The sequence below is a fragment of the Haliaeetus albicilla genome, chromosome 11, assembly GCF_947461875.1.
Source record: "Haliaeetus albicilla chromosome 11, bHalAlb1.1, whole genome shotgun sequence".
In the NCBI taxonomy this organism is placed as follows: Eukaryota; Metazoa; Chordata; class Aves; order Accipitriformes; family Accipitridae; genus Haliaeetus; species Haliaeetus albicilla.
Genome location: NC_091493.1, coordinates 8,558,076 through 8,582,086, shown reverse-complemented (window position 1 = coordinate 8,582,086; position 24,011 = coordinate 8,558,076). Strand labels below are relative to the sequence as shown.

Here is a 24,011-nt window from a genome sequence, read left to right as displayed (position 1 = left end):
CCAGTATGGATGCTAGGCTCCCAGCTAAGTTTTACCACTGCAGTGTAAACCAGTGTAGGTTTTTATCTTACAGTAAACTGTACCTAGAAGTCCTAATTATACAACACAACAGTCTTTCTTCATTCTGTCTGTATGTTTTTATTTATACGTGTATGTATAAATGGAATCATTTAATGCTTTGGCAGCTGTATATAGCAGTTGTGTTTTTTAATATGAGAACTGTTCATAAGAAAAAAATCATGTAGATGTTGAAAATGTGGACCTAAAAACAGCTGTGAAAATAAAACTTTCACCTTTACCAGAAGGGTCTAGACTTCTGTTGTGCTTTGATCTTCTTACCTAAACAACTACTTCATTTCCTTAGTTTCTTAAAAGCAGAAAAATCTTGGTGTTGTGAGTAAACTTTAATTTGGTGAAGTAACTTATATTGGTGTGGGTTTTGTGCTGATAAATAATTTGGATTCCTTGCCTAGCTAATGTGTGGGAAAACGGGTGACAATTTAGTGCACGCTTTGTTGTAGTGATACAAAGCTCTAAACTTGATGTATGCATAAGTTTCTCATTTCCTCTACCTCCACCCTTTGGGGAGATCCATCCCATGCTCTCTTCTCTACACAGCTAAGTTCGCAACTTCCACATTGATGTTATGTGCTCTATATTCTGCAGTGCACAGAACTAACTGTATTTATTCTTGAGTGAAACAGATGAACTTGTTTTATTCAAATGTTATCTAGATTATGGTGATGTCCCAGTTTGGCTTATTGTTAGATAATTTTTTCGTCTTTAAAACTGTGAACAGTACGAATTGAGACATACAATGCATTGCTGTAAGTTGGGTTACGTGTTAAAAATGTGATTTTTTTTTTTTTTTTTTACCTTCTGTGTTAAAGCATGAGGTTTTGTATTTTTTCCATTTTTTAATTAACTAAATACTTCAACACCTTGCCCCAGTGCTTATGTGTGTACTTATTTAAATCTGTTAATATCTTAGGGTTTTCTTCTTGGCCTTTTTAACTTTTTGTCCTTTGCTACTTTATGCTAGTGCATAGCCCAGTTATGCTTTTTATGAAGTGTCTAAGTGGGTTTACACTTTTTCATGTAAACTTAGACTTCTGTTTTTTCATTCAGGAGGCGTAAAAGATACAAAAAGGATCTGATTTATTTTTACCAAATATTCAAAGCAACAGTTGATATCAAGTGGTCACTGCTTCAGTAGTAGTGTCAGTAGTGTAATGCATTATAAATATAATCTAGAAGTGACTCACTATCTTACCCTGAGTTGGAAATTGGTTATTCTAAATTTAAGATCCCTCTTCTAGAATTCCTCTATAGTCACATTTTAGATCCTAGAATTAGAATATACCAACAATGAGACTGATTTGAGTTTGATGAATACTTGAAATATCGATGAAGGCATTTAATGCTTCTGTATTTTCATGATGCCAGTTACATGTCGTACAGCAGGTACTGAATGCTTGACTTGAGTACGAAATACTTTGTCAGGAGATTGGAGATGTGAAGCAAAAAGAATAAAAGGATCTGTGAATGACATCTCAGAATCTGTTTTCAAGCAGATTAACACAAAATAGAAAAAGGCAGACATTCAGGTTGCTTATGTTAAGGGAAAAAATTATGCTAAGCAGCCTAGATGTGTGGATTTGTGAGTGTAGTCTTTTTTGTTTTAGGTGTTACCAGCTGTGTAGATGTGTAGAAACAGGAGCTCAGATACCTAGAAAAAGGATTCATAACGTATCCTTTAAAAACTCCGTGGCTGTTGGTTTTTTATTCTGATACAGAGACAGAAATGAAAAGAAATTGGGTTTTGGACAGAAAAAGAGACCTGTTTTTGTTCTCCAAATGTTCCAGTTGCATCCAGGAAGCTAGAGAGTGTGGGGTTGGTTGGTTTTTAGAAAAGGAAGAGACCTCTTAATTCCAGATTATGGGGTTTTTTTTGTCCCTGTCCATATGTATTTGCAGAATCTTGTTCAGTATAGTGGTTCCAGATATGCGCAGTGTCTCATTACTGTTTGAAAAGGCTTTTTTTCCTTGTAGCTCAGTATGTAACCTGCATTGCAACAGACTTAAACTGGTTTCCTGTATAAAGCTTTGTCTTTGACTTAATCTTGGCTTTTCTCCTGTAACTCCACATCTGTGAATGACTCATAACAAGCAGGGCCATCAGAAAAATATTGTGTACATTTTTATCCAAATCTGTAGGGTTTTTGTTTCTAACTTTTTTTACAGCCTCTCTACATTCTTCCCTCCCATGTAATGAATCATACAATATCTGTATGCATACCTGACAAGAAAAGTGGTTGTGCATTGAGAGAAAACTGAACACTAAACAAACAGAAAGAATATCCCCAGCCATCAATCTGCTGAGAGCAGAGCTTTTCTATTTGGCAGTTATCCTCTGTCAGCCCCTGGGGCACTTCTGATATTATGATTTTCCTTCCCCCTGTAAACAGCAAGATCTGTTAAATGGATACTCTGGCTGGGGGACAGAGTTGGATCTGTCAGGCACTGGCAGCAAGAGAGATTCTGCCTCCAGAGGCACTCAAGGGCTTTTTTTTGAGCCTTCACAGCATCCAGTGACTCAAGAAGGCAGCGCTGCTGCAGAGCTTTTTAGAAAAATGCCAAGCTTTACATCTTTTCTCTTACTCCTAGAGGAATGTTTTGACTCCTCTCCAGATGTGTGACAGCATGAGGGTAGCTCAGTCAGCTGTCCTCTCCCTTGGGGAGTGTTTATGGTGGCCAGGCTGCAGGGAAGAGGAAAAATGCTGGAGCTTAAAAGATGGGTCTTTGTCTTCCATCTTCTCTCATGAAATATCTCCCTAGGTGAACAGTAGTCCCCAGATTCAGTGTGAGTTAAGTGTTAAGTAGTAACAATAAAGGAGTCAACTGAGGTAGGCAAGATGAAAGCGTGGCTGGAGTGGCTTAACCCAACTGCTTTGTTTTGATATTTTCCCTTGTGTCGGGGAGTAAGCATATAGTAATGGAAAAGTCGGTTGCTGGCATAAATAGCTTTTCATAGCTGTGATGAGAAGTGTTTTATAAAGCAGTGGGTCATATGGAATGTTGCTGAGACTTTCCTACAGCTACCAGAGCAGCCCTTCTCCAGCCATCTCCTCTAAAACTACCTCTCTTTAGATCATGGGTTGAGGGAATTGATATTATCTAGACTGTCTTTAATGTGAGAGAGTGCTCTTGCTGACTTCATGGCTGGCCACCGACTGCTTCTGTCAGTTTTGTGCCTACAAAGGATTTGGAACAAATTAATGCAATATGAAACTTGTTTCTGGCCAGCCTATCATTTTGACCACAGGTTCCCAAATTTCTTGAAAAACTGAAATGCAGAGAGGCCTGTTTGAAGAGAGACAATTAAGTAACTCCTCGAATAAAATAACAAAAGCTAAACCACCTCTCCTTTTCCCTCCACATCTCCGTAGAGGTGACACTTCTTAGGATGTGACTCTACTTTGCATCTGTCTGGAGGGCAGCTTGGCTAAGGAATGTAGGAAGACTGAGGTCATGAATGCTTTATTCTTACATATTTAGGTAGCAAAAATGTTTTAGGAACATTAGAATGAATCATTCTCTTCCCTTTTTAGTACTCTATCCAATATATTCTCAAAAAATGTTTTTCTCAAAACTGGGAGGAAGTACTAGGGTGAGCTACAGTGCATGAATGTACTTAATATAATGTTTTAATCAGGTTTCACTCATGCTAATAGCCATGGATCTTAATAAAGCTGTCTCATTGTAATTGACAGTGTGTGATAGTTTCACTTTTAAAAAAGTGATTCAGTAGCACAGATACAAATTCTTTCTGTCTTAAGAGAAGCTAGAAATAGGTTGTTAAACTCACCTACTACAATATTTAGATGCCAAAAAGCTGACTTCATCCATTGATTAAAATGAAAGAAAAATTTTGCTTATAATAATAATAAAAAAAAAAATCTGATGGTAGTAATCTGGGAATCTCTTGGTGAAACATTATCAAAAGCTAGGTCTCTGTTCTTGAAAAGAAACCTCTTGACAAAGCAAAGAGAACCAGTTTGCCCACATCAAGCATGTTCTCTAACTTTGTATAGTATATCTGGAACTTTAACAGTGTTATTTAAGTCCTGGTGATAAAACAAGAAATAATTTTTTAAAGTTTTTAAATTTAATTTATGAATGCTTACAGTAATGTGCCAACTGTTGTTCTTGTTTCAGAAAAATATCCAGTATCTTTTATGACCAGCAGCTCTCTAGTTGAGATGCCCTGTCTTGAATTCTTTCTTCCTTTGAATTCTCATCTCCTTTCCTACAGTCTGGCAGCTGGCTACGCTTTCTGCATGGATATTCTCCTATAATTTTAACCTTTTACAATACAAGTAAAGTGTTTACGAACTTGAAATGGAATCTTTGCATCAGGTTGAGACTCCTTGTTCCTTAAGGAAAATCTTAAGTGAATCTGTCAGTCATTGAAATCAAGAATTCAGAAGGGCTTTTTGAAGAAAAGTGTAGGATATATAGTGACTTCCAAAGAGACTCTTTACTCTTTGGTTTATTAGTTTATGGTTGAACAACTGAGTACTCTAAGGGAAAAGAGGCTTTGGTTTCAACCTAGATTTTGATAGTGAGAAATAGAACAGTGAGAACAGGCTCTAGAAATGCTAGCATCAAATTGAAGAAGTTGGTAGAAGTTTGGATGAAGGAAGAGGAAGTTGAAAATTTCATCTAGAAACCTCAGCTGGCATGTCTACTGTAGGAAACAGCAAAAGTCCTTGAATTCATCTGAAGGATGAGGTAGGAGATTTCAAGGAATATTTTACCCAGTATGCTAAAGCACAGAGTAGAAGAATCAACTTGTGCAGTGTTGGGATAGACTGCCAGTAATAATTTTTGCTTTTTGGCCTCTTCCTGATCTATGATTGCAGTTCTACCATAGCAATCCTAACCATGCTGCTAAGGGGGAGGTTTTATTACTGGCATTTCCATATGCAAGGGAAGAGTAGCAAAGTAATAGAGATGACAGGGTGTTTGGGGCTTTAATAGTGAAACAAGTGTCAATCTGAGGCAGCTAATAGAGTAGTTTTAATCAGGTGATACAGTGCTGACAGCTAGTCGGTTTTCCTGGCTTTGGTTTTAAGAGTAGCTGGCAGGAAGCAAAGCATTCACTTCATTCTCTTCATTAAAATCCTAAACCTTGTGCTATGCGCTCGACTGTGCTCCACATCACAGAAGGGAGAATTCTGTGGTTGTGTGGATGAGCTAGACCCATGTGTGCCTTTCAAAGGAGAGATTTCTAACAAGGAAAAAGGGGGCTCCCAGAGCAACCCCAACTTCACAGCCTGCTTTCAAGCTGTGACTTGGCTATAAAAATAAATAAATAAACAGACATTCCCTATGCAGAGACTTGGCAGACAGCATTTTCCCTAGGGATACATTTATTTTGCAAAATTAGAAAAATCTGTTGTTATATATCTAAAATTTACAGTTGTTATGTATTAGACCATTGGTTCTAGATAGACTTTTATCGTTATGCAACTCTAAAAATATTTATGTGGGGCGGAAAAATTGACAAGGCAAGTTGCCTTCAGTGTAACTCAATTCTCCCCTCTTCTCCCCTCCCTCTCCTCTCATGCTGTTAGTGACCAGATCCATGGAGTCCTTACAGAAACTAGAAGCAAATCTCTAGGAATATTCGTTCAAAATCAATGTCTTTTCAGTCTTTAGAGTGTATATGTTTGGGTTTTTTTTTCTTGTATTCTTTCTTGGCAATGTATTCAGAGGTAGTGGAAGTAAGCATAGTTCATTTTAAGCTTTCCCTTTTTCTCTGCATTGTTCTCTTTATTCATCACAAATGATGGATGGATGAAACTTTATGAATTTTGGTTGTAGGATGGTTTTAGTTATTTGCCAACAATCTTAATTTTAATATAGTATGCAGGGAAAAAAAAAGAATATTGAAAAGTAAATGTTCCAGTAAGTGAATATGCCTATATAGACTTCATGATTCTGTATCTGAGAGTATATGTGGGCTTAAGGGGAGAATGAAGAATATGGACTTCTTACCTGTCTGTGTTTACATGCGCATTCAGATGACATAGGCCTTAATCCAAGAAACCTGATACAGCTAACAAGTAGTTTGAAAAGAGGCCATAGACACTGGACTTCCAGAGGGCTCATAGACACTGTATTTCAACAGCAGGGTAAAAGTATCCTCTGCTCGGTCTGCTTTTTTTCCCAGAATTAGTTATGTCTGTCAGAAGTTATAGCACATCTGGCCTCTTTATGGATGGCTTAGTAGCTTGCATATCAAGTTCCTTCTGACAGAAGGAGATACAGTGGAACCCACCCAAAAATATCCAGATATTTAACAGTCTATTTATTGTCATTTACTGAGCATGCTGAAATTCTTCCAATTCTTCTTTGGCTGCTCTACTAGAGGGATAATGCTCCCATTAAACATCTTAAGTTTGCTTCGTAGATGTATTTTTGACTGCATTGTTTTTAATTTTTTTTCCTTCTTAATAAAAGGTGACATTCTTATTTTCACCTTCAGTCCAACAGTCCTTTTGTCACAGAATATGTAGACAATGGGTAATTTTTGTAATTTTCCAGATATCATGTAGGTCCTGACTTCACAAATTTGCCAGCATGGTATATGGACAGGTATATTTTTGCTAGTTTTCTTGATTGTTGAGTGTGCCAGTAATCTCTTGACTATTTTGGGTTTTGTCTCCCTTGGCCCACCCCCCCTTTCTGATACTTCTAGTTGACTTGTGGCTTTGCTTTGACCTGTCTATGGTGAGCATCCTCAAAACCTAAAGGTTGCTTTCTATATTAATTTAAGAAAGTTTAAATGCCTGATTTTCATTCATGACTCTAGAAAACTTGGTCATATTTATGAAGCCACTTGAGACCCTAAAATACTGAGACTGTTGATATGTCTTACAGGTTACTTCATGAAACTTGTTATAATAAATAATAAAGTGAGAAGAATACATATTGTTACTGAAAAGCTAATTGAAAAGTAGTATTCAATATTAATTTGTTATGCAGATTTCTCATTTGTTTAAGCCTTGTTACTTTTCTTGCCAGACCCTTTTCATTTTAGCTGAGTTGTCTCTCTATCTAACTTCTTGGTTCCTAAGCTGAAAACTGGAAGTGAGACTAGCTTTGTAATTACAAGAAAAATGGAAAATTGTTTTGTTTGGATTTCAACAAATTCAATTTAAGGTCAGATATTTTTTCTTTAACAATGTGTGCTCTATCTTTTTGTTCCTAAAGGCATGTTTTCAGCAATTTGGCTTAACTCCATGGCCATGGGGGTGGAATTCTTTATCTTGGCCTGATATAAGTAAGCTTTCAGAGTATGTGCGGGTTAGCGTCTGACTTTGTGCACAGGAAAACATAATCTTTTTGTCAGGTGGTTTCTGGTTCAATGAAAAAAGTTTTTGGTTGGGTTTTTTTGGTGTCTGATAACCAGCTTGGTAACTTCTGAGAAATAGCTCAGGCTTTCAATATGAATAACTGTCCATTTCATTTAAAAAATAAATACATAAATAAAAAACAACCCAGCCACATAGCTAGCATGTTTCTATGGCAGTTTCAGAAAAAATCAAATCTAATTCACATGAGGACAATCTCAATATAAGTGTTATGAATTCTTTCTCATTCAGTGGATAGGAAAGGTAAAGGATAATTGATTACTTACCTTCAGGTATATTATTATACAGTTTCTTGAAATCTTGTTAAGTTGATTTGTCTTGCTAAAATTAAAATAATACCTAGTTATCTCTCCTGTTAAAGAGTGTTTTGATGCAAGGAATGATTTTGTTTCGTCATAGCTGAAACCTGAAGAGCAGAACATGCTTTTATGTTCTCTTATACATGTAGTCTTTCAGTGCAGATAGAAGAAGTTTTGATACTAATCAACATAAAGGCAAATTCACAGACATATATTACATTGTGCTTGTGATAATTTTTAAAGACTTTAGAAAACGAGACACAGAGCTGATGTGCGAGATCAACACAAAGTTACAATAATTTATTTAAGCAGGACTTAATTGCTGTATCTTGGGTTCAGTTCCTGTAAAATGGCCTGTATTGTAACAATTTTTTTCATAATTAAAATAACATTTGAAGTAAAAGTTCAAATTCATTTTTCCATGTGAACTTAGAAGAAATTACAATTGGGCTTTTTTATGATTTGGTGATTAAGTAGACGAGTGGTGTACTTCATGGGTACCATAATAGTTAACACCTGTTTCAACTGTTTTATATTTGTATTGGATGGAACCTCAGCAATCCAATATATCTTCAAAAGCAAAAACCTAATATAAAATATTGCACGGTATGGAAGAAATTATAATAAACAGAGTGCAGCTTAAAATATAAAATGCTTATTATGCACATTTACGTAGCCTTTCGTCTGTATTTCTGAAACCAATGTTACCGTTTTGTGTAAAAAATAATCCTAGGTTTGTGAAGGTCAGTTAAGTGATTATTCAATATCATAAAATAAATACTGTTTCTAAGAAAACAGTATTTCCTGAGCAGCAGAGGTTGGCAGAAATGAATCAATTTGTCAGTCAGAAGTCAGTACACTGTATTAGTTACCCTTTGGCTTGTGGCTTCTCTCAAATATGCTTTGGGGACAGGGACCATTGGAAGAAGGATGGCGTGGTCTCCTAAGGTGGGTAACCAGGCATGGCTTTCCAGAGCTCATCTGGAAATCTTGTCAAAGCACTGGTGCTTTCCTATTTCTCATTGGAGACGCTGTTAAACCGTTGTCATTGTACACATCTGGTTGAGTAAAGGGGTACTTTCATTGACTTGGTAGCACTTTCACTGTAAAACGCGCTGTTAGAAAGTTAACTGCTCTTCTACTCGGGTCATATTTGTGGTGCCTGGTCCTGCTGGTGGAGGATCCTGTAGTACTGGAGAAAACTTACAAAAAGATGATTTTGTCTGCTAATGCTTCTGGAAAATGTGGTTGCCTGAACACCTTCAGCTGGTGTATGCCAGAGCTGCCAGCTAAGTGAGCCCCGAAGATCTCCTTCCCCCTGCCCTTTCCAGCTAAGTAAGTCTGGGGGGCTATTTCAGTAAACGCTACTTTTTCAACCAAGTATAAAGCTAGACCTGGTCCCTGCCATGGCTACACAGAAAGCTGTGCCAGCAAACAAAGGAGAGCATACAAGGTAGAAGTGAGCAGCAAAGGCTTTTTCTTTCGGTGGTTGAAAGCGTTCTCATAAAACAGAAGTCTCTGTCTTCTACAAGTAACTACTTAGACTTGTCTTTTAAAAACATTCTCACAGCAACTGAGCATAGTGGGGCTCTACTGACTGGCATCTGTAGGAAGAAAGCTCTAAAAGTGTTTTTTAATTGTTATTTGAAGTGGAATTTAGCAAGCCATTAAATAACTGAATGGCACTTGTTGACATAATATTTCCTACATCAGGATTAGTGATGGTAATTTAATAAGTGCTAGGCATTGGTGTTACTTCTTAATGTTGTTGGTTACTGGTGTGGTATTTTGAAATCATTCATTCCGTTTACAAAGTCAGAAAATGCAAAATTTTGTCTATTAAAATCTGAAAGCTTATTTCAAATTTAATGATGAGATGGGCTATATTGTGCTTTCCATGCAGCACAGGTACAGCACTGCCAGCCCCCTCAGCCTCCCACAAAGGTTTGTTCTTTTGGCGTTTTGAGAAGTTGGAAATTTACTGCTTTTTGAAGAAAGCTTGGTTTCATATTAAAATTTTAATTAATATTAGTAAGATTACTAAAATAATCTGACAGCATACATCCATCAGTTGTAAATTTTGGGCGCGTCTCAATATGGTATTTCAAAGATGAGATTTATTTTGAGAGTCGGGGTTAATACTCTCAAGATTTGTTTAGAAAAGAATTTGAGCTTAGGATGCAATGACCTAGCAGACTTTATTCCTAAACACAAATTAATGCTTGCTTTTATCTTAGTTTATCTGATTTGAGGTAAACCTCAATGAGTTACCAAATTGCAGCTTGTAGTGAACAGTGTAAATGGTTTCCACTTTTAATGACTTGTGCATAAATTTCATAACTCTGGAATGCTTCTCTTGCTCATTTTCCTGCAAAAGATGCTGTTTTTGTCTTGTTTGAACAAAATCTAGCCTTTCAGTTATGAAAGAAATGAATAAATTTCCCTTGTTTGGCTATTCTTACTGTTTTCAGAAGTGCTAGAACTGTCTTTCTCTGCTTTGGAGAGGAAGAAAGGCTTCAAGGTAATTTCACGCGAATAGTAAAAGTTTCACACACGTGTTGGAAACTTTCTTAAATATAGGTACTTAGTTTGGAGGTAAACATAGATTGAAATGTATATAATTATGGGTAGCATCCCGAAATTTGTAAACTACTCATGAAATTTAGTTTTTCTTAACTGTAATTTCTCCTCAAAGAAATAAGAAAGCACATTTTTCAGAAGCAAGTTAAATAAGAGTAAACCAATGTAGTTGGTACAAAGAGTTATATCAAGAGGAGGGAGGGCATAAAGAGGAAATAGCTGGAGAATAGCTAACCTAAAAAGAAACATAATATACTGCTTCACATAGTTGATCTTAAAATTTTTAGTCACTTTTTTCTTTTATAGTGAAAGATACCACCCTATGTGTAACTCAGTACTTTAAGCTGCAAATCTGAGCGTCTTTTTTTTATTATTCAGTGCATGATGGAGATGGTAATGACTAGATCACCTTAATATACAAGAACTATTTTATATGAAAAATGATCAGAGGCATACCTCTTCATGGATTAAAAGTGCTGCATCATGGACACGAAGTGACAAAATACTAATATATTGCAATATGTTTTTAATCATGTGAAGAACTGCTTTAAGGTACAGAGACCTTAAACTTTAGTGTCTTTTCCAAAAAACACCATGCGGTCTTCCCCGCCTTTTCGTAGATATCATGAGACCTGACAAATGGGCTATCATAAAGTATCTTAAGTGCTGAAAAGATATAATGAAAGGCTGTATCTTTATAGTATGGTGTAACAACTAAACCCGCTGATTACTAACTAAAGATGTTTCTAAAGTGCCATTTGCTCCAACTTCACTATTCTCTATACTATTTTTTTTCCTGTGAACACAGTTTAGGGTGCTCTCATTCCCTCTTCTTCCTTACTTTGTCCGTGCTTGTTGGGAGTCCATCTGTTGTGCCATACAGTTGTTGGTGGGGCCAAGCTGTGAATCAGGTCACCAGAATGATTCAGATTAAAAATAAACCTACAATAAAAAGCTTGGAATTTGCTTTGTCAGCATTCTGTTTAAATGCCGTGCAGAGCATCACTGCTATTATCTAAGCCATCTCTTGCTTGTATTCAGTTTAGAAATCATGTATTTGCAGCTGGAACAAAATCTGTCTGTTCTCAAAACTGCAACTTCAGCCTCTCATCTGTCATGTTCTCATCTCCAATTTATCTCCTGTACCCTCTGATTAAAAGCACGTTGCTCCCATGTTTCACTTGAAGTAGTGTGGTGGTACTCTTCATTTTGCAAAAGTGTTTCATAGCTGTTCCTGAGTTAATGGAAAACTTGTAAAACAACATGCATCTATGAAGTGGCTGCTGTCAAAAGAAAGTTGTGTTTTTCTGCTAGTATATGTAGCTTGTAAATCTGAAGAACTGAAATCTTCCCCCATTGTTTTCTCTGCTTCCAGAAAACCTTGTTCTGGTGAAACGTGCACCACTTTATTCTTCTCTTAACAGGCACTTGTGGGTTTTGAGGGCGAGGAGGGCTTTGTTTTCTTCCTCAGGCTTGTGGAGTTGCTGAGTCTGGAATTGCTCTGCAGCACGATGACTACTTGACAGGCTTCATTCACTCCCTCTGCTCTGACTACATTTGAGTTAAATAACATGAACTTCTGAACTGTATTAGATAAAACTTCCTAGTGTGTGCTTTCTCCATGGTATTTAAGTGTTGCTGTTGATACTTTGAGAAGCCTCCTTCAAATGTAGTGGCATTGCTTCCTCTGGGGTAGAAAAAGTCATCTCGTGCCTCTGGCCTGTATCTGCTCAGTTGCATTTGTTCTTAGGTTCCATTAGCTGAGTTAACATTAACTTAAGAGTTTAGAATTTCTTGTGTAGTCAGAAGAGTAGGGAGAACTAAGTACCTAAAACAGAATTTGGAAGCCAGGGTGATGGGGTGAGCTACAGGATTGTTCTGTACATGAGAAATACAGAAAAATCACGATGACAATGAGTTTCTTTAGTAATCCAGTACCATTCAGGAAACTTTTCTGCACTTGGAGTTCCGTTTGGAGGCATCCCTTTCTCCAGGGAAAAGGAAATTATCCTCTTAATAATCAGCTTGAGCTACTGGGTTTTGAATTGGTTGCTAGGTCTCAGGTGCAACACAGATAAGCTGCAACATAAGCTATCTGCAAACAGTTGTATCCTTTTTAAATGCAATCACTTACGTTATCTAAATTTACAGTTACGGTTTTAAATACATGTGGGAGATAATCCAGGCCCTAATCCAGGTCTTGCTCTTGAAATCACTGAATTACATGATTGCTTCTTGTAAGCTTCCAAGCTGCGTTCTGGAATGATGTTTTGTTCTGCCATTGTGGGGATGTCGGCGCTCTTTTTGCAAAAAGTACTCTGAAAGCTCTGCACTCTGTTTACAGCCTACATGTACTAAGTTATTACTCACTCTTCCTTTTGTTAACGTTTCCTTTTATGCAGATACGCATGTCCCCATGTGACCAGTACAGCCCCAGAGTACAGGGAGCGTTTTGGTGTGCTGGCACACGTACCTCTGGCGATGCCTGTTTTCCCTGTTCCTCCTCTCCGCAGCTTAGGTCCTGGCCCCCTCCCATGCTTAGCCCCTTGCACAGAGTCACTTGACACTGCAGGAGGAGTGTGTTGGGTGTGAGGAGGAGGGTGGCGTTCTCTGTTGACCCTTCTCCAAATAGGACTGGTGTGAAGAGTGTTTTCTGATGGTGTTCCTCTTCACAAAGTCAAGATTTTTCATGTTTCAGCCTTTGATGTCCTAGGCTAAGAGGGTGAAGATCTCTTAGTTTTGCCCTGCTTAACAAGTGCTTCTTTGCCGACAGTTGCCAAGCCCTACCACAGTAGCCACGTTCAGTGCCACTTTTAGCTTCAAGTTGTCTTTCTTGAACATCGTTCTCAAATGTTCAAGTGTGCTCATGCCTCTGGGTTGTACAATGGCACCATTTCTAGTGGAAGTATTTGGGCTGCCTTTCATTTTTCAGCTGCTTTGAAGGTAGTAGCTCATAAACGTTGGCTGTTGGAAAGTACATGTTGCAAAATTTCACTGGATAACAAGCAATTGAGAAAGGAACAGTTAACAGCACGAACAAGTGTTTAGATATTTGTGGCGCTTTCTCAGTCTCAATAAACCTAACAGCAGTAGCTCTATATTTCACTTCAATATAAAAAAACAGCAGAATAGAGGAAAAATATTTTTAGCATGTTTCTGGCTTATTGTAATGCTTATTCTTATTTTGGTTCTAATTTTTAATCTTGATATAGTAAATCTTGTGCCCTCCTAGCTTTCTTTTGATCCTTCTATTGGCAGAATTACACGGCAAAGTATGCAGTGTGAATAAATCATTAGACTTACATGACCATATTTACTTTGTAACTAAAATATGTATTAGTATATTATGGCTCTAGTATGCAAATATGAACATCTGCTTGGACTCCATCCTTAGCAAGTGACTTGCAAAAGGTTGTTCTGGGTATTAGTTATTGACAAATGTTTATTGCATGAGAAAAAATAACCTGGAGTTATAACTTCACAGTAGCGTGTACTCATTGATAATTTCTGTATGTAAACCTGTAAATCTTCTCTGATGTGTTTAGTAACTAGATCCTGCTTTTGTTTTACAGCTGCTGCAGAGGGCAAAGGGAAAAGTGGGGAAGACTTTTTTCAGAAGGTAAGAAAGATATTTTAATGCTATAACATCAGTTGACTAGAGGAAAAATTATGCCCATTGCTCATTCATGAGATCAAGCAATCAAACTTAATGTGCAGTTTCCACTGTATTGATCAAATTTTTAAAAATATTTTTGTCATTTAATGTGTCTACTAACCATCAGCTGTGCATGGAGTGTGATCAGAAATATGTTCTTTGGTCTATGCTACTGTCATTCGTGCACAAAAACTTAATTATTCTTTAACTGAAAATGTCAAAATATGCATTATGAAAGTTTATTTTGCTTAATAGCAGGGGGTTCATCCAGAAGATGTTGTGAGGTGGTCTTAAGGTTTTTATGTCTATGGATAAATGCTACATCCTGTTATTGAAAAACTGACATGAAACTTACTGTGATATTGTTGAAAGCATAAATATTTAGTTGGGAAATGCAAAGGCCTTTTAAGAAAGAAATGCACAATCCACAGAGTGATTCAATAAAGTTTGTGGTTAGACGGAGGCACGGAAGGACTGGAAAAAATAGTCCTGCAGCAACTAAACTACAAAGAGAAACATGGTCAAGAGTAATGACTTTGAAATTACTTTTGCAAAGCAACATGTTTTGGCTTGGTTGGCTGGGTTTTGGGTTTTTTTCCTCCCTAAGAATAGTGTGTAAAATATTATTTACGAGTTATGTTAATGAAGATCTGCATACAGTATGCTAATAAAAATGATGAGCTGTTTTGTCTTTCTGTACTATAGAGAAGACTGTAAATTTTCATGCTGTATAATGAAATGCCTTGAAACTCCTTTTTGACTGGTTGTCCGTTAAACAAGTAGTTTACTGTATTTTCCAAGTTTTCTTCATATTTGTAAGTGGTACTTTAAAAAATGTCTCTTTTTGGATGTGAAAGGATACTTTATCCTGCACGTGGTTGTCAGATGCTTTGATGAAGGCTGGTGAGAAGGAGTGTGTATACTGCCAAAACGTTTGTTTCAGAAATTATTTTATAGGAGTCTTCAGATTATACCGCTCTTGACTGACAATGGGAGTTACTTTTCTGAATGTGGTGCTTGTGCTTAATATTAGTGTGCACAGAGGAGAATGTGTCAATAATTCTTCCTTAGGATTTTATCAAAATGCATGAGGCTTTTTTACTTACTGACACAAAGCTAAGCCATAGTAGTGTATACTTCATCCTACACATCAGTCATTTTACAACACTGTTTTCTTCTACTTGTATAAATCTGCTCATAATTCTTGAAGCTGTGGACAAAATATTTCCTCTGTGTGGGATTGAGTGGTTTATATATTTCACGTGTATTTGTATACTTGATTATTTACTGTAGATATGATGTACATTACAGTTATGTAGTTATTAGTGTAATAGAAAAAATACTGTCTTGATTTTAATAAGACAGTGAAATGTGCTGAACTTCACATATGTGAATGAGTACACTATTTAACCATATTGATAATAGACATAGTGGCTATTTGAGCATTAATATATTGTCGCATACGTGCATATTATTATATAGGCACAGTGTGGATGTTGCAATAGGTTAAAGCTGCTTCACTTTGGCATTCTTCTTACTGTCTCATCAACTACAGCTTAGATTACTGACATTTCTAAGTACATACACACAATACTACAGCTAATAAAAACAGATGGAAACTATCTTCTTTGCAAGTTTTCTTTTGTTCAAAAAAATCTTTGGACAGTTGCTCATAGCTTACTCACCGTCTCTGTCTGTGCAATTTCCTTTAATCAGGGTTAAGCTTTTTCCTTTCTCATGTGAAATGAATAAGGCAGTTTCTGGAGGTAAAATGAAGACTCTTTTCATGTGTTTCATGTTGTGTAGTGAGGAAGAAAGTGATTTGTAGCATTAGAAACACATTGCAAACTAAGGCAGCAAGATACTTTCAGAAACTTAATATGAAATCGAAGCTATAGTACATGCATTTTTTAAAACAGTTTTGAAAATGAGACTTTCTTCAGGGTGTTATTGGCAGGCTTTTGAGTGGAACAGGGAAGGGAAGTGCATCGTTGAAGAGGCACATCAAGAACTGAGGGTGCAATTTGCATAAATAATGCAATGTATAGTATTTTCTGACAAACTCTACCCTCAATGTGCTGAAGTTATTGTTGGGTGGACGGGGAGTGTGAGGTGAAAGAAGTTTTCACATGAATGCTGAAATGACAGGAGTAGCAAGGCGAAGATTCGAGAAGGTGATTCCGTATGTCAAGGCACGCAGACCAAGAGGGAGGAGAGGGGAAGCCAGTACTGGCGGGAGCGAGACGATGCTCACTTCTTGCAGATGGCTCTGTAAGGGGCTGTTGGGTCTGTCTTGGTGGCTGCTCAATGCGGGATGGCACTCAGTTCTTTATTAGCTTGCCCTCAGGAGGAACAGAAGTTGCTCATATGCTTTCTGAGCTGGGCTCGAAGTCAGGGACTCAGCCTGGATTGTTAAGCTACATATAGTATGCTCTAATGAATCTGTCATGCTTTTAAAGAAAGTTAAGTTCATACAAGGTTTTGGTGCTGAGTAGTCTTTTGCTGGTCTTCAAACATGTGAGCAAGCAGTATTACTTTCTTGGATTTTCATAATCAAGCAGACTCTCAGTGGATGTGAACTGCTTCTATTAACTTTTAACTTTCGAAGTTTAATAATAACAATTTAAATGTCAAAATGCATTATTTCACTGACCATTTTAGCAGAAACAAGCACATGTCCTGCAGTCGCTGGTGGAGTTACAGAATAAGCCCCAGTTCTTGGCTGCAAGGGGCAAATTAAGCTGGTATTGCTGCCCTGTCATGGTGGGGAAGGTCAAATGATGAAGTGCCCCTTCCTCTGCTTCTGAATTAAAGTGAAAAGTAGATAAATGTTTTTTGGTAATGTCACTTTAAAAAAATCTGAAGACTTTAGCATACTTTCTTCTAATATTTCTGAGTTTTAGTACTACTTCAAAGGGGGAAAACTGAACATAGTCTAATATGGATTTTTAAAAATCCCATCACTGGGAGCTGCTAATAGTTTAGCAAGAAATAAGTAAATAATGTGATCGTTTTCTCTCTAGAGCTCTCTGATCTGCAATTCAGTGACAGGTAATCTTAAATAAACATGGATTGGTTTGCTGTTGCGTTACATACTATTTATGTGAAAGATCCTTGTGGACCTTGCTTTATATATTATTGTCCTAATTTTATTCTGTGAGAGTAATACATAATATGAAGTTATTACTTGTTCTTGATCCAAAGCCCGTTTTCAGTTGATGGTGGAATTTTTCCATTGAGTTCTATACCATGTGCTTCATGCCTCATAGGCAAGTAGGGCCCTTCCCAGACAAAACCAAGACATTGTTCCTAGGAACATATAATTTATGTAGCACTACAGATAGGCATGGCACTCTTATATAAAATGTAAAGAGGTGGTGGGTCTCTGCCCTGAAGAGTTCATAATCCAAAACAGATGAGGGTCAGTCATGTAGACAGAGGGGAATTTAATGTATCATTTCTGTTTGCTTTTAGTTCTTGCCTCATCAAGTCTTTTTTTCTTGAACACTTGGAAATCCTAGTGCTGATGATAACCTTTCATTCTGAAATTCCTCAGAGCAAGAGTGTACATCTAGCCTTGTCATGGGACTGTCAACAGTATGGTGGGCAATAGGTGAAGGTTGGGGGTTTAGCAGAAGTTGGGTGTAGTTCTTGGGCTAATGTGCAGGACATAGTGACTGGAAAGGATGCACACATGGTGCTCTGCCCAAGTGCCTGACTCTGGGTCAGATGTAAGCTGCTCATTCCAGCGTAATTCAGTGTGTATGTGTGTTAGTCATGGGCTTTTGGAGTATTTCTGAAGGGGCTCCTCAGCTCTTCCTTTCCTGACTTTCAAGAGTGCATTTGCAGAATTTGATTTTGTGGAAAGCACAATATACTACCAGCCAGCTGTAACTTGTGGGTTTTATTGTTTCTGAATGTTTGAGATTTGTTTAGGTTTGGGAGGCGGGTTGGTTGTTTGTTGGTTTTGTTGTTTTTTTTTTTTTAAATCAAAGAGGAATGGTGTTTGTAGGAACATATTCATTTGCACAGTTGCAGATACTTAGGGTTTTTTTTTTTAAATATATAACTGGATTTAGGCAAAATGTGTGTTTAAATGTTTGTGCTTCTCTTGACTGCAGACTCTCTTATTCCCTGAAGGGGATGTAATCATGCTTGGAAGTGTGAAGATGCAAAGGGGCAACTGTTGCATGTGTGTTCCAAAATCTCTTCTGTTAATTATTAGGAGCTTAAGAGTGTAAAGGAAGACTAAGGTTTTCTTTTTTTTTTTTTTTCCTTATTTTCCTTCTTGTCCTTATGTGTAACATGTTTCACCTGTAGCTGCTTTCCTTATTAAACGAATAGCACCTCAAAAGATACTGAGGCCATGTTGGAAGCAATATTTGGTGAAACCATCCTTTCAAATGAGTTGCTTTTCCAGAATAGATATTGGAAACAGTAGCACTAAGATTTTTTTTTTTTTAAATAAAAACCAATATATTAAAACCAAAACAAACTTGCAATTATTTGAGGATGTGAAAAATAGATATTTCTAATTTTATCTTTAATCACCTTTCTGTTAAATTTCTCTTCCGTATGCAGTAGTTATTAATGAATGTACATTACGTTTTATTTGTTTAGGAAGCTCTGGCAACAAAGGCACTAAGGAAGCTGCCTCAAGCCCTGTTTGTTTATCTAAGACAGTAAAAGAGCTTGTTTTGCAACATCCTGTGTTTTCACTTGTATCTTTGAAAAATGTTCATTAGGTTGATCTGGGGCAAACCTTGCAACTTTTGCAATACTCTTATGTGTGAATATATTGATACAGTGTTTTATGTATGCATGAATGCTTTTGTAAGTAGAGATAGTATATACTGGTAAAACTAACTGAAAAAAGTTTTCTATTTTTCTGTCTGCAGTAGGTCAGGCTGAAAGTTGGTCGGTCTTCCTTTTTAATCTCTGAACATGAAACATGTATGTAGAGCTTCAAATGTGGATGGCTTAGGGCATTTTCAAGCATAAAAAATATTAATCATTGACCTGAGACTAAGATGTCTCAGGCTGATTATTATCCATGTTCAGCAGTAATTTTGAGGGGCTTTCCATGTGTCTTCATCCGTGACTTCTCTCAAACTGCCTATTTATAATTATGGTTTCCCTAAGGCTATATTCCCATTTGTGATGGCAACCGCTCCTCTTCCAGTGCTCTTTATCTTGCTAGTGAGACTAGCAGGTTCATGGTTATTATACATTATCATGGGTTTTGTCTCCATTTCAACCACAAGAGCAGTTTTGAACTGTAGAAACTGGTTCCACACCTTCCACTTTTTATGGGTAGAAATCGGTATCTGCATTAGCATTAAAATAACCTCTTGATGTAGAGTTTGGCTCATAGCATGTGACAAGGATATATTAAGGCCATACATTTTCAGAATTTGCTTGAAGTGCCTGGCTGTGCTAGGCTGCGATGGGAACGTTGGCGTGCGCTTCTGATTTACATTGAGCTTCCTCTCGTTTCGCTTCCTGGGAAGAGGAAGCGGCTGCTCTGACAGGGCAGTATGGATTAGAGAGTTGAAAGAATGTTGGTGGCAGTCAACATTTGCAGGAAATCTTGAGACTGAGAGGTTTGTCTCCCTTTTGGCAAAACCACACCCAGTGGAAAGAAGGAGACTGTTTAGGTTGGATTGGTTTCTCTAAGGTAAATCAAGAATGCTTACTTAACTTTTTGCTTAGTTCAGGCACATCTAAGTGGTGGGAAGGCTTCATTCTTGTGGAAAACTGCATTTGTCACGTCTCTAGTATAGCCGTCATTCTGTTAAGGGAATAGAGTAATTATGAGGGGTTTTTTATTTCATCTTTAGGTTTCTTCTGTGTTGCTTCTGATATAACAGGGACGATCTTGAGAGTTTACCTGTAATATGAAAATGCTCTCTGGGCCTAATCTTTGAAGTGCCCACTGCAGGTAAAAGTCTTAAACCAGCAACTTTCCTTGCTGAGTTGCTTGTGAAGAATTCCCTTGGCCAGAAACAGTGGGGATCTTCATCATGTAGTATTATACTGAGTGACTCTCTACATTGCTGCTTGGACCTCAGTCTGAGTTCCAAGTGAATCAGAGTTTTAGTTGATGATGAATTTCCATTTTACACCACCTTATTGCTGTACCTAACATTTTGTGCAGGATCTCTTGCATTGTAAAGCAAAAGAGAAGGAATAATTTGTCTTGACAGTCTCGACTGAGATGCTTAATCCTTTTTGCTCTGAAAGTTAAATTCTCTCTTACAATAGACGAAGGATTTCAGTCCTCAGAAATGCTTGTACTCTTTTCTTTCTCTGAAAAAAAGATAAAGAGGAGGCAAGTATGAGAATGATACAAATTAATAATATACAGTGGGTTCCTGATTTGTGGGGAGGAGGCTTGCTGCTTCTGCATTTGGAGAGATGAGTTGGCTGCATATTGGTGTCTCTAACGATGTGCTGTGGGGGCTTCATTGTTAAGTAATATTTTTTCGTAAATAAATTTCCCCTTTTTTCTATTACTCATGTAGAATTCACTAAAGCTGTACATACAGGTACATTTATAGTTGGGGTTTTTTTGCATGCTTAGATAATCCCTTTATATTTTTGCATATACTGTCAGTCATTTATTTAAAGTAAAAGTATTACCTGTGACCTCTGATTAATACTTCCACTGAGTGTGAATAAAACATTCAAGTCAAGTAAAGGAAGGACTTCAGTGTTTCTCCACAGGTAGGGGTGTTTGATCGGTAGAGTTTTCTTCTCACTTAACTTTATTTGCTGTATTTGTCAAGAAAGTACAAAGTTCTGTAAACGTTATTGTTGCAGAAGGTTCACTTAGTGCAGTTTTTGGACCCAGCAATAATACTGCAATACTTGCTTGCCTAAACAAGACCTTTGTTTTATGAATGATCTTTCCTAGTTCATTTCAGGTAAAGTGAACGTTAAAAAAAAAAAAAAATGCAGTGTTTGTGTGCATGCATGCATGTGTTCCCTTCTAAGCTAAAAACACTTTAATGGAAAAGGAAACGATGTACATTCCGAAGCCATACCTGCATAGGTAGCTTTCTTCAATTCGCTCTTTACTGAATTAGAGCTTTTATTTATAGCCTGAAAGTTTGAGTTGTGAAGCTGATGTTGTTTACTCTGCTGTCTTTATTGCCTTTACATATAATCTGTTAATTAGGTTTTTGAAGTATTATCAGCAGATACCCATTGATCAAAACTATGAATAAATTAATACATTGCCTATGATGTTAATCTTGTCCTCTAACTTGTAGCTTCAGTACTTCCTCATCCTGCACATGCTTGCCTTAATTCTTGATAAAATCATTAGGAATAGCTGTGAATACCTAGTGAAGATGGTAAGTTTGTTTAGAGTTATTCTGGGCTAGGATATAGTCCTTGACAACAAACAGCCTGCTTGCTTCTTTGTGAAGTCTCAAAGTCTGTACATGCAGACCACAAAATTACTGGTCATGAGACACTGGAGGAAAGCATGTTAGTATTTTGCTTAGTTTGACATGAAGCTGTGTAGAAGTATGCGAATGGGAAACAGTCATGTTTTCCTTCTATTGCCTTTTTATACCTGAATCTAGATTAGTTGGAAAATTCAAAAACGCTTCAATTTTTTTGGATAAAGTTATTTCAGCACTTAATAAAGTTAATGGACAAATTAGTATGTGAAGATCAAATTCCTGCAGGATTGAAACAAGTGACTTTCAGTGGAAGAATGAAAAGAAACATGTATGGCAGTATTGAACCTTACCTATACAGGTTATCCCATATGATAGTCTCTAAAGTAACTTAAATATTACCCTTTCAAAGACACGTAAAGTTAGGGGAGAAGGACTAGGCAAGTAGTCACATACAGATACTTTTCTAAAAATGTGTTTTGGGGTTTCTGACGGTTGGAATATAAAATACAAAATCAGGTACCCCTACTCTAGAAGAGACACATGCACTCATTTCCTTGCACTTGGGAAGGCACTTTTTTTCATAATGCTTTTTCCTGTACAGAAACTTAGACAACTGAGGCTAGATCCTTGTCCTCCCAATGCATCGCTTTGTGCTGTGTTTTTAAATAGTTTACACTTACCTGTAAACTATTGGTGTTGGCAGTCTAAGTTAAGAACAAACTTACTAAAAGGTTTTTCTGTGTTTTATGGTTTTAATTCTCACTTGCCACCGCTCTGCATGGGAGATGGTTTTTCTGCCACACAGGAGCACGAACTGCAAACTCAAATGGTGTTTTAGCCTGGGATGTGTGGGTGCCCCAGAGCCATCTGCTCCTGGTCAGAAATAGCCCCTCGCTCTTACCTGCAGAAAGGTAGCGTTAATACTGTGGAGTCAGACAGATTGTACTGCCTTCTTTTTAGAGCAGTAGTTGTAATATGAACAGTGAATTCTAGTTTTGAATTTCATATATAGACCACCTTGGGGGGCGGGGGGAAGGGGGAACTACAACGGGGCTCAGGATAGGTATCCATTGCTATACCCAAAACGTAGGCCAGACTTACAAAAGAGCTACATATTTGTACCGAGCTTTGGGCTAAGTTTTGTCATCTCCTCTCTTTTAACTTCTTACATGCCCCACATTTCCTGACCAAACCCAGTCGTCTTTGATGCTGTCCTGTTGATGTGTTCTGGCTCTGGCATCTCGAGCGCTTTCTCTGGCCTCCCCAGTTCTAGAGGCTGAATTCACACTGTCAGTTCCTGGGTAACTTCACATAATTCCTTTCTGTGTCTTGTTCTTCCTTCCCATCCTTGTTCTTCCCCTGCTTTCTCCTCCCCCCAACTCAAAACAAAAACAAACCATTAAATATAATACCACTTCTGGTTCCAGCTACACCCATTGCTCTGTTCTTGCTGCCAAAACTCATGTTCAGGGATTAGTCATCCCCTCAGATACTGCTGTTTCACCACTTCTGCATTAGAAGAAGAAGAAATTAAGTATCAGCCCATGTAGAATTTTACTTGTCTGCTGTGACTCTTCAGCTCAGGTCGTCTTCTGCTTATGTAGAATTTTTTTTAATTTTCATGCAAATTATATTCCATGTTTCAAATAAACTGTGAATTTGTTTATGTTGCTCCAAATGCATACATAATGAGGGAGCCACAGTAATACGACTTCTCTGAAAGTAGAAGGTTCCAGATAAACATTTTATGTCTGTGAAGCAAAATATTCAGAGACTGGCGAAATTTGTGTGTGTGTGATTTTACTAGGCATCCTGAGGTCTGATTTTAACATTGTCACATGTCATCATTTGGTTAATACTGAATTAAATTGTACATGTAATGGTTTCATTTTCTAAAATGAAATGCTTATTTGGATGTTAAAAATTTAAGAAGTGAAAGCTACAATACTGAATTTTGGCTTTTTTGTGAGAGTTAAAGTGGATAACTAATCCCTTTGCCCTGGTACTCTTGCCTCGTTAATTACAAGCACATTTTGCATCAAGACTGTGACTGTGTTTATGTTGAACTTATTTTGTCTGTGTCTCTTCTTAGAAAGAAAGAAGGTTTTTTGGTCAAAATAAAATTGCTGATCAACTGGAACTCCAAACTTGTAAATATTCTGTGCACAGCACCAGCTTTCATTATGGTTCTTAAAGCTGTGTTCAGAATGCAAGCTTATGCTTTTCATATTCAGTTTTATTTAGAAATACTCGCTGAGTTGCCTGTTCACTTATTGTGGCTACTTTGTTGAGTTGGAGCAGTTGGAGCACTCGATTTATGAAAACCGGACACTTTAGCAGAAACTGTTGGTGTCAAACGCAGCTTCTGTGCATTTGTAAATGATGGTGGGTAAGGACCTGTATCTGTCTTATAAGTATTTGTGTCTAGTAATAAGCCACTTTACAGATGTTGCTGAGATTAAGACAGTACTACATGTCAGTTTTATATAAACCAATTTCACTACTTATTTAAGATTTTTCTAGGTGTAAAGAAAAGTTAACAGGCACAAAATGAGGACGATGTATATCTTGTAAGATGTGATCAGACCACTCTGATATCTCTCATAGTATTTTCAGTTAACTA

The 24,011-nt window shown here is 37.3% G+C and overlaps 1 protein-coding gene across 2 annotated transcripts in view; it reads left to right on the top strand.

The window, feature by feature from the left end:
- The window catches only part of BICC1 (BicC family RNA binding protein 1), a 114,890-nt gene that overhangs the window by 24,811 nt on the left and 66,068 nt on the right, over positions 1-24,011 (top strand). The window contains exon 2 of one of the 2 annotated variants that reach the window (XM_069796046.1): positions 13,894-13,940. In XM_069796046.1, coding sequence (XP_069652147.1) covers positions 13,894-13,940 — 47 coding nt within the window. Of the gene's footprint in view, positions 1-13,893; positions 13,941-16,145; positions 16,248-24,011 lie in introns of those variants that run through there. The other variant, XM_069796047.1, reaches the window with a different exon arrangement.